Consider the following 17,350-nt stretch of genomic DNA (forward strand, 5'->3'; position numbering starts at 1 on the left):
AGGAGAGTTAGAATGGGCAGGTGTGAGACTGTTTGCATACTGAGGACAAAGAATCAGAAAAGAATATGATTAGCAAACCGTGCTGCTCTCTACCAGGACTGACCTACCTTCATCTACCAGAGTTGATCATTTTTCTCCCTCGTTTCCCTACTCTACTGTATAATATGTAGTTTTAATTCTTCATTACAGATCATTTTTGGTTTGAGGATTCTTTTTTGGGGGGGGTCTGTTTAGGGAAACAAGTATTGCTGTTATTTATCTTGAGATGATAGTGTCGGTATTCCAGTTCTGGTTTTTACACTAATCAACAGTGTAACTCTGAAGTAGTCATTCTAGAACTGGAATGAGAAATTTAGGTATGTGGCTTACTTGGTAGAATTCTTAATTAGCATGCACAAAGCTCTGGGTTCTTGGAGTCAATACTCAGCACTACATAAATTGATCATGACAGCATATGCCTATAATCTCAGTACTCAATAAGTAGAGGCAGGAGGATTAGCAATTCAAGATCATCCTAGGTTCCATAGTGAGTTCAAGACCAGCCTGGGCTGCACTCTGTCTCAACAAAAGTCCAGTGCTCCTAACTCCTTGACATATTATGGCTTCTCCACATATGCCTAACACATACAAAGGCAATTTTAAATTGAAGTTATCTAAAAACATCTGAATATATAGTTTTCCCATAATGATTAGCTTGATATTTTTAAACAAAATAGCAACACTTGCAAACATTTTTCTCACTCTAGTTTCCTCATTTTGCCAGTGCACTGCCTGAGCCCATGTTCAGTTCCATGTAGGTAAACCAACCATAGTCAGGTCTGCTCTCTGGACATCAGCTTTCTTATCTCAGAGAGCATTGGGACCGAAGGAGTCTACCTTCTCCTCTGACTTCAGCTTCCACAGCCTCATAGCCTCAAAGCCTTGTTTTCTATCCACCTTTGTCATTGCTGTCTTGACTTGACATTTTATTTCTTCCAAATACAATGTGAAAAATAATGTTGAACTTCCATGTCCCATTAATTCTGCATACTTCTTATAACTACCTATACCAGTGAGCATCTGGTAAATTCATGGGTCAAAAATGAACAGGTATATGTGTCTCATAATGTCTAAATCTTATGAAGGTTATGTGTCTATGATAAGATAGGATCCTTGGTTTTCTAGCAGTAAGCATTTTGGAAAAAATTAAAAGCCATCCCTGATGTTGAACACTTGCCAATAATATAGAGCATGGTTCTGAAAAGTCTTCTCAACCCTGCAAAGCTTTTGTCTTCCTCTTTCTCTTTCTCTCTCTCCTCTCCCCTCTCTCTCATTCATTCACTCATTCACTCATTTACTAACTGAATAACATTTCATATACTAAGCCTATCTTTAATAATTTATAAAATTTCTCACACAGCCACTGCCATTTGACCTTTCACCTCTGACCTGAATGCACATTTCCACCTTGGTTTCCATGGGTACTGCATAGCAGTAGAAGCCAAGTCTCTCTGCAAGCCTTGCTGTGGTCTGCCCTTCAGATGGGGTCTGCACATTACTTGCTGGAAGGTTTCTACAGCAGATGTTAGCAGGCAGACAAGCTAGCACACAACCCCGAAGCCCAGAGCATGCTGCGCCAGGCACGCACACACTTGCCAATACCAACCCCAGAAGTGCTGCAGGGTGATGGAGGGAGTCTGCTCTGAGGGGCAAGCGCTGCTCCGAAGCCCTGCTAATGTCTCTGTGTGGCCATGCTGTATTTTCAGCTTGTCATCATGGCTGGGACAGTGCTGCTTGCCTACTACTTCGAATGCACTGACACTTTTCAGGTGCATATCCAAGGATTCTTCTGTCAGGATGGAGACTTAATGAAGCCTTACCCGGGGACGGAGGAAGAAAGCTTCATCACCCCTCTGGTGCTCTATTGCGTTCTGGCTGCCACTCCAACTGCTATTGTAAGTACAGAAACAGAGTTCTTTGTTGTCAGGCACCTGAAAGTATTTCCTGTCTGCCTTTTCTCCTCTTTCCTATCTTCCTGGGTTCTCACAGCAAGTAGCCTTATCAACACTTCCCTGTTTCAGCCAGAGACAGGCTAAGTGAAAGTCTGCATAAAAACAAACAAACAAAAAAATAAAATTGATCTTGCCTTTTATAGACAGGTGGATAATTTTTGCTTTCTAGTGTCAGAAATCAACAGACATGGTGAGCTGGCCTGTTAAGAATAGCTACTGTGCTCTCAGAGAAAAAAAAAAAAAAAAAAAAAAAAAGAATGCTGAGAGTTGTGTGCATTCAGGAGCCTGGCTGTTAGTGATGGCTTTGCCATAGAGACTCAGAACAGAGCGGAGCAGAACCCTCCAGCTGCTACCTCCTGCTGCTACACTTGAACTGCAGAGGCCAGAGATGAGCAAAATTACTTGACCCAAAATGTGATGTCTCTGCGCCTGTCCAAGTCACACCACACTGAGCTCAGTTGCAACTTTACCTTCATTTATTTTGTTGTCTCTCTTTAAGGTCAAAAATTGGACAGACAGCCCTGTAGGGAAACTGCTTCAAGGGCATAAAGCTTACAGATCCATGTTAGGCAGTCAAGTGATTTAACACTTAGATATTATCATTTTATGAGAGTGTTAAAATAAACATTTATGTGTCTGAACACATTGCTGTTACCAGGGCAGATTAATCCGGGTGTAATTTCAGTTTCCACTCTGCCCTTCCTTTCTAATAGCTTTCTAATAATCCCCCACTCTTCCCCTTCACCTCTAGCATGCCCTCTGCTCTCTTTCAGTTAAAAAAAAAATGCCAACTGGCATACTGAAGAATACAGTGCAGACACTCAGTTCAAAAGCTATTCTCAGTGCCAATGCCTTATGATGAAAAGTGACTGTAATTTTGAGGCTAAAGAAATAATAAGTGATCACACTTTAAGTTTATTCAAATCATTTGATCAAGGCTCAGCAGAGATCCCCTTAACTTCTAAGACTTCAGAAGAAATGAGAGTAATATTGATAAGATGAAAATCAATGTATCCGGGTGGTTAAAAACATTAGGTGTACAGAGCAGCATATCTGGTTTACATCCTGGCTGGGCAACTCATCTCATTGATTCCTTCCAGACAAGACAAGGTTGTCACTGGCTTTAGAAATGACTTCCTACGGTTCCTAGCATACCCTTAGTGTCCAGGAGCAGAGAACCTGGCAGGAAATTATCCTCCACCCATTTTGGTGTCCTTATCTGAGGATTAAGACATTCCATTGAGAATCCCTGTATGACTTCTTCTAAAGGGATGGGAACTGGACATAACTTCTATGTCTGCTTTCCCTTATCCTTACTTATCAGCCCTGGGAAGAAAAGAGAGCATAGAGAGAAGACACTTCTATGTACCTCACAGGCAGAAGACTCTAATCCCCAGATAAAACAAGGAAATAGGTTAAGCTCTGTCTAGAATGGGCTGGTAGTAGCTCTACCATGAGGCAGTACTTTAGCCTGGAATTGGATTGTGCCATAAGCATATCATTTTCTTAAGTGTTCAGACATGAATTGATGAATGATCTAATAGGTTACTAATATATTTTCTTCATTTTTTCCTAATCTCAGAGAATATTATCATTCTATATATTTTCCTGTAATTATGTTGTATTTATAAAGATTTTGCACATTAAAAAATTAAGACCAATAGAAACACAATAAAGATGAGCAGAAAATTAGAATCAGAAAAACAGTATAATTGCTGAATAAACTCAAAAGCAAATTCTTCAAAACGTTAAGTGCACACAAAAATAGAAGAGGCAATATGGGGAGCTAGGGGTGAGGACAGGGTCCAGGGTAAGGTGACCAAGGTATAATGGCATTTATTTATGAAAATTTCATCATGAAAAACATTATTTTGTGTAACTAAAAAGAGAAACCATTTTATAATTGATGTTTACTCTGTAGATGTTGTCTAGGTGATTCTCACAGCAGCCCAGTGAGATGAAACAGAGGTATTCCAAAGGACATAAAAAAAGATAGTCTACAGTCCCCTTCATCTTTCAGTTGAGAACACAGAGGCACAGTTTGAGTAAATGATGCCCTGGAGGTTCCATTTTTCTGTAATGAGATGGACAGGGGTCTGCCTATTGGGGTCCATTTTTGTCTTCCTTCTCAAATTGGGGGCACAGCTGGGAGCCAGAGACGCTCACACTGATGGGTTAATGGCAGAAAGTAGTACTGTCCTCAACCCTACTGATCACCAGTATATTCCCTCAAGAACCCCGATCTGTGAGCAATGCCAGGACAGACGTCCTCTGAGCTCTGGGAAGGAGCTGTGCTCACTTCTGCCCAGTGAGATATGACTTGCCCACGCATGGGTCTCAGGGTCTCCAAGCCCTGGTGCCACCTTCAGAACACACATCTTCTGAGAGCCCCAGCGTTAACAGTCTTCCCTATGCAGTCCTCTCCCTCAGACCTGGCCCAATAACAAAGTAATTTCTAGGTGCTTGTATTCCTGTGGGTTCAGTTTTCTCATTTCTACACTTTAAAACAGGATCAGGATCAATGATGTCAAGACTCTTCTAGTTCTCAGATTTTACAAGAACACAAAAAAAGGAACACTTTAGTGAAAGTTTCTGCATGTTAGATTCTCAACAAGTCAGAGAGCTTCCTTTCTGGATTTACTTTTGTAATTCTGAGCCTTCACATGTGGCACAGAACTATACAGCTTATCTATTTCTCCTTAAGAGAATTTCCTGTGCTCCCTGGAGTATAATGAAGGCAGGACCACCTTTCAGTGATGTGCATAGCAACTAGAAGTAAGTTTCAAAAAATTAGCTCTGCCTGGGTCATTCTTGCCTTTGTTGTTGTTGTTGTTGTTGTATTTTCCTCTCCAAACATGACAGTGGCTGAACTGAGCACCACACTCCTGTGTCTTCACAGATGGACATTAACAATCCCATTCACAGCTGCAGAGATGCACAGGGGAGGGATGAGGGGAAAGATGGCCATTTGACCTGTAAACTCCCTGTTTTCCCTTGTATGCTTGCCTGTCAGAAAATATTAACCTCTTATTGAGACAAGGCCGCTTGGGATGTACTGCAGCGGGCCAAAGCCACTGTCGTCACATATCTTTAAGAAAAGTTGAAGCTTGGAGAATTTATTGTGTCTAGAACTGTTTAGTCTACAGTGGTAACTCATACTTCAAAGAAACCTGCAGAGTTTGTTCCGACTGCCCGGACAGCTTGGATAACTAACTGTTCCCTTGGGCCTTCTGAATAGACCCCAACTCAGAGGCAAAGAAGAGAGCCAGGGAGTCTGCTTGGAAAAGGGGATATATTGGGCAGAGAATCTGATTTACCCTTATTTTATCTCAGTCCCAGTGGCACAGGGTATGAGAAGAGAGCTATTAAACCTTCCTCTTGGCCTCACAATGAAGTGACTGGGGAGTATTTAGCATTGAAGCAGCAAAAGATTTGACTCCTTGCCCAAGAGAATTGAAATCACTCACAGCTTGCATGCAAGTGCGAGCGTGCATGCTTACACACTTTCACACACTCGGGCAACTCAGGAGCAATTTCCTCAGAAAGGAAAAGCCAAGTACAACTTGATAGAAAGAGACATCTTAGCTGGACTTGCAAATCCTCATTTGAGCATTTATGCAAGTCCTTTCCACCAAATGTAAGAGGACACTGCAGATCACAGAGTGGCCTCTCAGTGCCCAGCCTGTTGGCTGGCTGACAAGGGCCACAGCTGCTGAAGTAAAGGAAACATTGTCAGCCTCAGCTCCCTCAGAATTCACCTCTTCCGGGCTCTGAACAGTCTCCTCCATTGAAACTCTTTCATATTATCTAAGTTACATCCTTTCCCTCTGTACCTCACCATGTGACTTTAGATAGAAAGTCCTTTAGCCATTGTTGCTATTAAACTCTGTCTTTACAATTTGCAGTTTCTTCTAGGGTGAACTTAGAGCTGACCCAATTAAATTTATGAATTGAAAAAAAATTCAAAATCAATTGCACACTTTTTTGTCATACTACAGATTAGTGAACTAGATTTCCCTTAGTGATGTTTTTGTTTGTTTGTTTTCCTTCTTGCTTTTGTTTTGTTTTTGTTTGGTTTTTGAGACAGTATTCCTTTGTGTAACAGCCCTGGTTGTCCTAGAACTAGCACTAAAGACCAGGCTGATCTCGAACTCACAGAGATCTGCCTGCCTCTAACTCTTGAGAACTGGGATTAAAGGTGTGCGCCACCACTGCCTGGCCTTTTTTTTTTTTTTTTTTTTTTTTTTTAAGAATATTGTTACCTAAAAGTATGGGCTGCTTAAATTACTTGAAGATTACACTTGGGTTTACTTTTTATTGAGGGCAAGATTTTAGTGAAATTATTTTAGGTTTCCATTTCTCTTGTCCAGCAAAACAAAAAGGTGTCAGTGAACTCTGTTTTTAGGAATATATGGTCCTGCTTTCCTACAACATCATGTATAGTCTCAACTAAGATAGCTTTCTGAGTGGCTCGATATGGCTCCTGGATTGAGACCAGAAGACACGTACTAGTATTATCATAGACTCTGAACAGCGGACAGTTTTGAAAACACTAACATACAGACAGCCTTTCCTATTTACGCTGTTAAAGGGCACTGGCAATGTTCAGTAGTGGTGTCCATTATTTATGTCTATGGATGATAAAACGTAAGTCAATAATTCTTGAGATAACTAGAGCTCTTCAAGTAAAGGAAGCAGAGCCTCTCTGCAGATCTAGAGTTCTACAGTAGTACTAATCATGAAAGATAAAAGCCCAGAATAAAGGAGACTCTCATAGTGCAGGCAACAGAGTCTATATTTTTTCCCATTTCCTAGGTCACTTTTTTTTTTAAGGTGAACAAACATTTTTGTGTGTTTTATTCCATCTGAATCTGTCTTGTTGTGGATCTGTAATCTTTTTTTAAATTTATTATATTTGTGTTTTAATTTTACACATCAGCCATGGGTTTCCCTGTCCTCCCCACTCCCACCCCTGTCCCAACCTTCCCCCCCAGCCTCTCCCCTCCATTCCCATCTCCTCCAGGGCCAAGACTCCCCTAGGGATTCAGTTAAACCTGGTGGATTAAGTACAGGCAGGTCCAGTCCCCTCCTTCCAGGCTAAGCAAAGTGTCCCTGTGTAAGCCCAAGGTTCCAAACAGCCAGCTCATGCACTAAGGACAGGTCCAGGTCCCACTGCCTGGGTGCCTCCCAAACAGTTCAAGCTATTCAATTGTCTCACTTATCCAGAGGGCCTGATCCAGCTGGGGGCTCCACAGCCTTTGGTTCATAATTCATGTGCTTCCATTTGTTTGGCTATTTGTCCCTATACTTTTCCAATCTTGGTCTCAACAATTCACACTCTTATAGTCCCTCCTCTTTCTTGACAATTGGACTCCTGGAGCTCCATCTGGGGCCTGGCCAAGGATCTCTGCATCCACTTCCATCAGTTATTGGATGAGAGTTCCAGCACGACCATTAGGGTGTTTGGCCATCTGATCACCAGACTAGGTCAGAACAGGCTTTCTCTCGACCATTGCCAGCAGTCTACAGAGGATGTATCACTTTTAAAATCTTCAACAATTTTCAATGCTGAGTTGTAACTATAGAGTCTCCCAGGCAGAATATCAAGTAAATACTCTCATAGTAACTGAAGGTGCTATGCCATCTGCCAGGAGAGAATAGACATCTATAGCTATTATACTCAGCTGTAAAGCCTTTGAATCACAACAATAACCCTATGGAAAGGTGAATCAAGGGTTAAAAAAAATCCTCATGCCTTAGAGATAACCAACAGTCATTTAATTGGACTTAAGGCATGCTCAGTAGAGGAAATCATGCCTGGTATGTAAACTCAGCAAACTTACCTTAACAGGTAAGGCCATAGGCCCTAGAAAAGAACCTACAACTGCCACTCTTCCAAACTAGTATAGTTTCTAATTGCATTCTAAATAGTTGTCCTTATACCCACAGATAAATGTATTTCTCACCCCTCATCAAAAAAGCTTCTTTTGGCAGCAGACAGAAACCATTACAAAAATCCACAACTGGTCAAATGCAGAAAACAACTAATTGTGGGGTTCTCAGTCCCAGCTGATACTTCTCCAACACTGTCCATACATCTAAATCATAAAGAACATCATGGAAAAGGAGACAGAAAGACTTTAAGAGCCAGAGGACCAGGTGTCTGCTACCTGACAGTATCTTCTGTATATGATAGGGAAAGGAAAGTGTACTCATGAAATTCCAACAATATGGCTGCCTAAACAAGACCTGAATAATGACAATAGCAGTTGACATGCCTCATCCCTAGATGAAGAGCTACAAGCAATTTGATGATTGATGAAAGAGGGAAAATCAGTCTTCCTCAGAGAGGAACCCCTTGATTGATTATCTAATACCAAATGGTCAGCCCTAAGTGTTTACACAGAAGAGCAAAACTTCAAGACTCAGGAGACTCACTTCACAAGAAGTACAGATGTAGTGTGAAGTGAAAGAGTAAAAAAAGATGTTACATGCAAATGAAAATCAAAATGGAACGGGTGTACAAGGTAAACATTATATCCAAAATTGGGGGCTTGAGAATATTTTCATACACCTGGTAACAATTGTGCATCCCTGATCTGAAAAGTATGAAATCCCCCACCCAAATCTTTTGAGAACCAATGCTTTAAAAGTTTCAGGTTTGGGAGCATTTCAGTGTTTGAATTTTGGATACTCTGTCTATGGCCATGCTTAAGCAAAAATGATCTTTAAACCACAATATGTTAAAAAAAAAAAAACTGAAGGAGATCATTATATAATAGCAAAAAGGTCCATTCAGAAAGAGGACACAACATTTGCAAACACTGAACACTGGAGCACCTAAATACATAAAGCAAATATTAACAGATGTGAAGAGAGAAAGATTTCAATGGTATAAACAGCAGGCGATTTTAGCACCCCACCTCTTGTGAACAGATGCTGCAGAAACAAGACCAATAAGAAAACATTTGACTTTGTTCTAGACCTGATAGACATAACAGGCACCTAGTAGATTTGATTTTATAGATGCAGAATACAGATTCTCCAACATGCATGGAACATTATCTAGGATAGATCATATTAGGCCACAAAACAATTCTTAGTATTTAAGACTGAATCATATCTAGTCTTTTTTCTGAGCACAATCACATAAATCTACATGAGAATATTCAGAAAAGTCACAAGTACATATAAACTAAGCAACATGCACCAGAACAACAAATTTGTTAATGAAGAAATTAGAGAATATGTTTTTATTTCCTGAGGCTTGGGGAGATTATTTTGTGGGCAAAAGACAACCTAACTTTGGACCACTAGCATCTGGGTCAAAACTAAATGTACATCTGTAAGCCCTGCTGGGGTGGCAGGCAGTGATCAAGAGATCACTGGAGGTCTCTGGCTAGCCAATCTAGCCAATCTCTGAGCTCCAGGGTCAAGGAAACGTATCTTTGAAAAATAAGGTAGACAGTGATTGAGAAGAACACCAGAGTTTGAGTTCTGGCCTTCACCTGCATGTGTGCATATACATGAAAAAAATAAAGAAAAATGAAAAAAAAAAAAAGACAATACTGGAAAACAACATGCCAAAACTCATGGAATGAAACCATTGCAATTCTAAGAGTGAATTTTATAGCTACAAGTACTTTACCCAACAGAGAGGAAAGATACCAAATAAAACATAATGTTATGGCTCAAAAAGTTATGGATAAGTGAGACAATTGAATAGCTTGAACTGTTTGGGAGGCACCCAGGCAGTGGGACCCGGACTTGTCCTTAGTGCATGAGCTGGCTGTTTGGAACCTTGGGCTTACACAGGGACACATGCTCAGCCTGGAAGGAGGGGACTGGACCTGCCTGTCCTGAATCCACCAGGTGTAAATGAATCCCCAGGGGAGTCTTGGCCCTGGAGGAGATGGGAATGGAGGGGAGAGGCTGTGGGGGAAGGTTGGGACAGGGGTGGGAGGGGGGAGGACAGGGGAACCCATGGCTGATGTGTAAAATTAAAACACAAATATAATAAATTAAAAAAGGAAAAAAGTTAGGAAGCTACATATAAAGGACATAACATAGAGGAATAAATGAAAGGGACATTAGAAAAACAGTAGGAAAATCACTAAAGGTTAAGATTAGTTTTCTACGCAAAGATAAAGAAGATTTACAAGGCTTTAGCTCTTTTTCAAAAAAGAAGAGACACTAAAAATAGTACAACAGAAAGACAAAGGACAATTAGGAACAACTATAAGCCAACAAATTGTACGACCTAAAAGAAATGGGTACATTTGTTGTTAACACATACAACCCTCCAAAATGGAATCATGAGAAAATAGGAACTATAAATAGACAATTAATAAAATAAGGAGATTGAACAAAAACAAAAATTCGGTCAGTAACCAATCAAGCATTGAGCGCCTTCTCTGCTGATTTCCACCAAATGTTAGAAGAAGAATGAATATCAGTTATTTAGACTATTCCAACAAACTAAAGAGAACAACATACTTCTAATTCTGTTTTATGAGGCCAGAATTATCCATGAGTTAAACCTATCAAACACAGAACATCTGAAGAGATCTCCAGGCCATTATTGCTGATGAACAGAGACGCAAAAATCCTCAACAAGGTGTTATCACCTTGAGTTGAGCAGCACCTAGCTCCAAATCTTCAGATAACCTGAAGGAACCACAGATGCCAGGAAAGTATGACCATGATGGGGGCTAGAGGGGAGAATAACAGGACACAGGAGATATGAAGAGGGAAATGGGAAAAACTGGGAGCTTTAGCTGGGTAGTAGGGAGGGAGGTGAATACAGGAGAGGGAGAGAGGAAGGCAAATAACACTGGGTATATTTGAAAAAGTCTTAGGGAATAACATTATTTTATATTTACATAAAACTACATATAATACATAGAAATGTGCAGTGTGGCATTTGGGCTGACAATGCTCCCCACAAAAACCATAGCCTCAGAGCCAAGCATAAGAAGCCTCCTTTCAAGATGTCAGTCAGGGCAGTCCAAGAAACCCCCAAACAGCAATATATTGCTGTTTCCCTTGGTTGCCTCTTAGAGGTTAAAGGTCAATCTCTATTGCTGAATGTAGCATACATTTTAGATAAGAGTTGAAAGATTTAAGCTTTATATAACACAAAAGTCTCCTTCCTGAGATCTAGCTTTCAAAACACCAGAGGATGCTGTGTGAGCTGCCAAGAAGGGGAGCAGTCAGTAATCATACAAGCTATAACACCTATAAACCGTGACCATAACCAGCGTAGCAAAATGTCCCTAAAGGTGCAATAGTGGCATTTATATCTTGGCACTAAGTCCAACTCTACACAAGGAAAATCATGTCTGGTACTAGAAATTTAGACAACTACCTAGAGCTAGTGAGGTCATAGATCTTAGGGAAGAACCCACTATCACCGCTTTACTAGACCAGCATACTTCCTAACTGTATTTTAAAACGTATCCTTATACCCACAGATAAGTGCAGCTTTCAATTCCCATCAAATAGATTCTCTTTGCTGCACACAGAGACCACTGGAGAAACTCACAACTGATCAAAATTCAGAGATCAATTCATTTTGGAATGCCCAGCTGCATTGGATACATCTAAGCACAACTCCTGCAGCTAAGTCTCAGGGGACATCGTGGAAGTGGGAATACAAAGATTCTGAAAGTGAGAGGCCCAGAATGTCTGCTTTAGCATTGTGTAGAGTTGTGTTTTATTGTGTTACATTTCCTCTAGAAAAGACAGGGAAGCTGAACCCCAGATATCTCAGCTACATGGCTGCCTAGGCAAGATCTAAGCAAAGACAGCACCAAGAGACAGGCTAGCACAAGAGGTGGAATTTTACACCACAGCAAGCTCCACCTGTAAACAAAGGAATAATGGGAGACATGTGTGTAACAATAATAAAAGAAAAATGGGCTGTGAATTTGGGAGGAAATAAGTATGTAGGGACATGAGAGGGACTGGGGGGAAAAAAGAAAGGGAGAAATGATAGAATTTTTATTAATTTTATTAATTTTACCCCTGTGATAAAATAAAATTCATCCCAAGAATGTAAGGATGGTTCAATATATTCCAATCAATACACATAATCCATCACTTTAATAGAGTGAAAGACAAAACCCATGATTGTTTAAAGAGATATAAAATGTTTAACAAATATTCATTATAAAAATGCCTGAATACTACTATAAAAACAATATATAACATATTCATACTTAACAAGGAAAGATAGATAATCTTTACTCCAGAATCAGAAGAAAAAGATGTCCACTCTCATCCCTTTTACTCAGCAGAGTCCTAACTAGAATAATTAGGTAACAAAAAGAATTAAAGGGTGTCCAAACTAGAAATGAAGAAATTATATTGTGCCTCTTTGCAGACAACATGGTCTTCCAATCCAAAGACCCAAATGATGCCACCCAAAATTGTGACAATAAACCAATTCAGTAAAGCTAAGGTATGTAAATTTAGCATGTGGAAGACAATAGCCTTTCTATACACTGATTGAAAGCTCTCTGAAAAAAAAAGAATCGAGAAAGCTGTGTACAATAGCTACAGAATTTTCAAATAATAATAAAAATTAATGTCAGAACAGTGTCTTCTAAACATGATCACTAAATATTCATGAACTTACAGCATCTTTGGTTTCCCACTCAAGAATAAACCAGTCTCATAAATTAAGGGCACTTGCTGCTGTTCCAGAGGACCCAGTTTTGATTCCCAGCATCCACATAGTGGCTCACAATTATCTGTAACTCCAGTTCCAGGAGATCTGACAGCCTTTCTGACCTCCAAAAACTCCAAATGCACACAGTGCATAGACAAACATACAGGCAAGTGGTACTGGGGAAACTGGAAATCTACCCACAAAAGAATGAAATTGGACTCTAATATCATACTTTATGGAATAATAAACACAAAACATATTACTTAATATAAACCCAATAATTATGAAACTACTAGAAAAAAAAATAAAGGAAAACTTGCTGACAAAGGACTTGTTGGTGGTTTCTTAGGTATGACACCAAAAGTACAGTCAATGAAAGAAATGTAGAGAAACAGAAGTACAAACTAAAATGCTTCTGCCTAATAAGGGAAGTAATTGCTATAGAAAGGAATTTTCACAAAATGGAAGAAAATATATGCAACTATACATGTGGCAAGTAATTCATACTAAAATACATAACAGACTCAATAATTCTTTGATTAAAAGTCATCAGATGACCTGAATGGATCACATGCAAAGTTTTCAGCATCATTACTCACCATGGAAGTACAAATTACAATAGCAATCAGACATTGCCTCACCCCTATTAGGATGGACATTTCAAAAGGGGAAAAAAAAAAGGATGTGAAGGTGTAACAAAAAGGGGACCTTATAACAAAGCGAATTAGTAAAGTCACTATAGAAAACCAATATGGATGTTCCTTGAAAATGTAATCACAGAACTGCCATGTGGTCCATCAGTGCCAAAGGAAATGAAATCAGTATATTGAAGAAATCTGTACTACCATGACTATTGCAGCCTCAGTCACACTAACCAAGATGTCAAATCATTCCAAATGTCCATCAACAGATAAATTAATAAATAAAATGTGGTATGCACAATGGAATATCAGTCAAGTATAAAAACTTGGGAAGTCATTTCTGACATGACTGGAGAACTTTGTTTTATGACATACACCAAACACAGAAATAACATCACATGATCTCACTTATGTGTGGAATCTAAAAGTTGACCTCACTAAAACGGAGAATAGAATGGTTGCCAGGGACCTGGGTTGTTAGAGAGAAGGGCTCGAGGAGTTATTGTTCAAATGATTTAAAATTTTAGTTAACTGGGTACATCCCATAAATCTACAACAGTGTATGAAATCACTACCAAGATATTGTGATGTTGAGAAATGCTGAGTAGATGCTAAATACTCACACCCCCAAAGTGGGGACTATGATTTTAAGATACATGTTAATTACCTAGCTAAAGTCACACATTGTGCAATACAAATGCACTTCAGAGCATTACGCCGAACATGATAAATGCATATACTTTTATGTGAATAAAGTAGTTTCAATTTTGTGAATCATGCATCTAAAAAAGATAATACACAAAAAATGCTTACTGTGTTTCAGTATGGTTAACATATATGCATTTGAGTTTTGTGTGTGAAAGATGACTAATCATGTATGGCAGCTGCATTCATGACTTATAGTATGCTTATGACTGTGTAAAAGGTCCTGAGTCACTTAGGATTGTGGCTAGCATAGCTGGGAGATGAAAATGAACTGATGGGATTTATCTACAGTTTATTCGTGCCAGAGCTAGTTTGGCCTTGACCACTTCTTACTGGAGGACACTGTAATTTGCCATGATTGATGTGTATTTTGTTAGCCAATGATCAGAGAGGTCTAAATAAGTAAGGCAGCCAAAACTGAACACATGGAAACTCCCACCTGCTCCAGCTGCTCTTTGTACAGATGATGGATTGAGACAGGGTGGTCCAGCAGAAGTACAGATGGAGGGGTCAAGGCACTGCCAAAGCCAGAGCTGTAAATCTGCCACTCTGAGCAAAATGGCATCAACTGTGGGCTGCAAGCTTGGCAAAAAGCAGAGCCATCCTTTACCTTCACAGCCCACATCCTCCAAGCAGACTCATCCCTGCCCCCTAGAATAGAAGACCTAGTGAGCAGAGAAACAGTGAAAGGCATGTATGCTTGGGAAGATGACTGTCCATAGAGTCCATTCACTGTGACAGGAACCAGATTGCTCATCAGCCACTTGATGCCCATCAAAGTTTTACAAATTCAAGGTATGTCACTCCATTTTGACTATAAAATGACCCCTTGACCCCTTCTTCTCTCCATCTTCCTTCTTTTAGCACTTATGCACTTAGTATATTCCAGGCATTGCCAATATCTGGATATATTCAATTTACATTTTCTCTTTTTAATTTTTATTGCACATACAAAATAATGGGCTTCATTATAAATATATAGATAAAAATATACACTTCCTTCATTTTTTCTCTTCTATGTTCCATACCTCCTTTGTTATTTGAATGTTAGTGGCAATACTTTTTGTACAGAGTAGCAAATATTTGTAACTAATACTAAAAACACCAATAGGCAAACAGGTTAAATATAGGATTCTTCAGCTACTGAAAGATTCTTGTGCTCTTATAGTATGAGATTTTTGGTGGGTAGTAAAAATAGAATCATGTGCCACATTCTAGAACTGTCCCAGAGATAATCTGGCTGTGTGTGGCCAAGTCTCAGAGATGGTCAGTGACCTCACCACTAAACAGAAGTAATAAACACATAAATGATCTTGGTTTTGAATTTTATATTTTCATTTTCATTACTTGGGTATATTCTTTGATATTATTTTTATGCAGTTACTCTATAATGACAAGGATATAATGTATGGGGTTGCTGGAGAGATTGATAGGGTGCTGAAGAGAATGCTCAGTGATTTAGAGTACTTGCTCTTGTAGGGTACCTGTATTTGATTACCAGCACTTACATTGTGGCTCACAACCATCCCAAGCTCCAGTTCCAGGGAATCTGATATCCTCTTCTGACCTCCAAAGCACTAGGCAAGCATGTGGTACACATACATGTGCAAACAAAACATTCATACACATAAATACATCAAAATTAATATAAAACATGGGGATTCTTAAAACATTGATAAAATTTTTTCCACACTTGCAGGTTAGTTGAAGGTAAAGAAAACCATCTTTAAAGTATGATCTCCTGAAGAGTAATCAGAAATACAATTATAAAAATCACAATTCTGTATAGCTCATTTGTTGGTGTAGGGCTTGAGTCTAGTTGACCTAGATTTAGTGCCCCCATGTGCCACTTGTATGCTTTAGAGAACCTCTGTGGCTCTCCAGGAAGGAAAGTGTATTTATATCTAGGCTAGGGATCTTTTGAACATGTTGACATGCTGAAGTGCCTGACATATGCCTAGTAGTTAATGGATGGTGGCGATTGTTAACTTTTACTCTTTGGAGACAACTTCCTTCTTCACTTGTAGCAGTGCCGGGGTTTATTAAAACTTTTCCATGCTTATTCCTTATTTTAAATGTCAGTCAGCTGTGCTTGGTGCTAACAGGATAATTTTTAAATGTCAGTGTAGACACTGATATCAAAGAACTTACAGTCCTTGTGTCCTAGTTAGGTGTTCTATTGCAGTGAAGAGACTCCAAGACTGTGGCAGATCTTATAAAAGAAAACTAACTGGGGTAGCTTGCAGTTCAGAGTTTTATAGTCCATTATCATCATGGTGGGAGATGGTGGTATGCAGGCAGAGATGGTGCTGGAGAAGGAGCTGAGAGTTCTATATCTTGTCCACAACAACAAAAGGTGAACTGAGACACTGGGTATATCATAAGGATAGGAGACCTCAAAGCCCACCTCCATAGTGACACACTTCCTCCAACAAGGTCACACTTACTCAAACAAGTCACACTACCTAATTGTGCCACTCCCTATAAGCTTTAGGTGGCCAATTATATTCAACCTACTATACGATGTAAGGGTATAATGATTTAAAGGATATTAGTTCAACAAGCAAGAGAGAGATGTAGTAATACAGAAGTAACAGTCAAACCACTTCAGTGTAGGAGAAACACACCTCAGGCAAAGATGATCAAGTAAGTATTTATAATGTAAATAATAATGTATTGTGAGATGTAAAAGTATGCTTTCTTGGCTCATTAGCTATCTGTACCATTCTTCATTGATGCATCTTCCAAAGTGAGGTAAAATTTAATCCTGCCACAAGCTTTATCATAAATTCCTCTAAGCACTATTATTTCAGTTTATATTTTATATGGCTTTAGATTTTAATACTTTTCCTTGAGTTGTATTTTAAATGATCAAATATTGGTTTCTCTGATTCTTTTGAAGAATTAAATACAAGATACTACCTAGTGCACCATCTTGCCAATCAACGTGGTATCTTTTTAAAGGACTATAATTCTTTAGAAGTTATTTTATGGACCCCTGCACTATCTTTAACCAAGCAATTCTCCTGCTTGACACTTCTTTAACATTCCTTCTCCAGATTTTTATTGGTGAAATATCCATGTATTTCATAAAATCAACAAGGGAGTCCCTGATTGCTGAGGAGAAAACAATCCTAACAGGGGAATGCTGTTACCTGAACCCCTTACTCCGAAGGATCATCAGATTCATAGGTAAGTACCACAGCCTGCTGAACCAAGCTCTGGTGGATAGGTAGAGCATACTGAGTTTGGTGGGTGTGCTTGATCAAATAAGCTAAAATATGGAAGTACCAGCATTAAAAGCAAGGGCTTCTTAGGGATTTTTCCACAAAGGGTCAAGA

The 17,350-nt window shown here is 39.4% G+C and overlaps 1 protein-coding gene across 2 annotated transcripts in view; it reads left to right on the forward strand.

Annotated features, from left to right (window-relative positions):
- The window catches only part of Plppr1 (phospholipid phosphatase related 1), a 272,010-nt gene that overhangs the window by 216,614 nt on the left and 38,046 nt on the right, over nt 1-17,350 (forward strand). For both annotated transcript variants that reach the window (XM_036179672.1, XM_036179671.1), the window contains exons 3-4: nt 1,746-1,934; nt 17,069-17,201. In XM_036179672.1, the coding sequence (XP_036035565.1) occupies nt 1,746-1,934; nt 17,069-17,201 (322 nt within the window). The remainder of the gene's footprint in view (nt 1-1,745; nt 1,935-17,068; nt 17,202-17,350) is intronic.

Source organism: Onychomys torridus, chromosome 2, assembly GCF_903995425.1.
Source record: "Onychomys torridus chromosome 2, mOncTor1.1, whole genome shotgun sequence".
Lineage (NCBI taxonomy): Eukaryota > Metazoa > Chordata > Mammalia > Rodentia > Cricetidae > Onychomys > Onychomys torridus.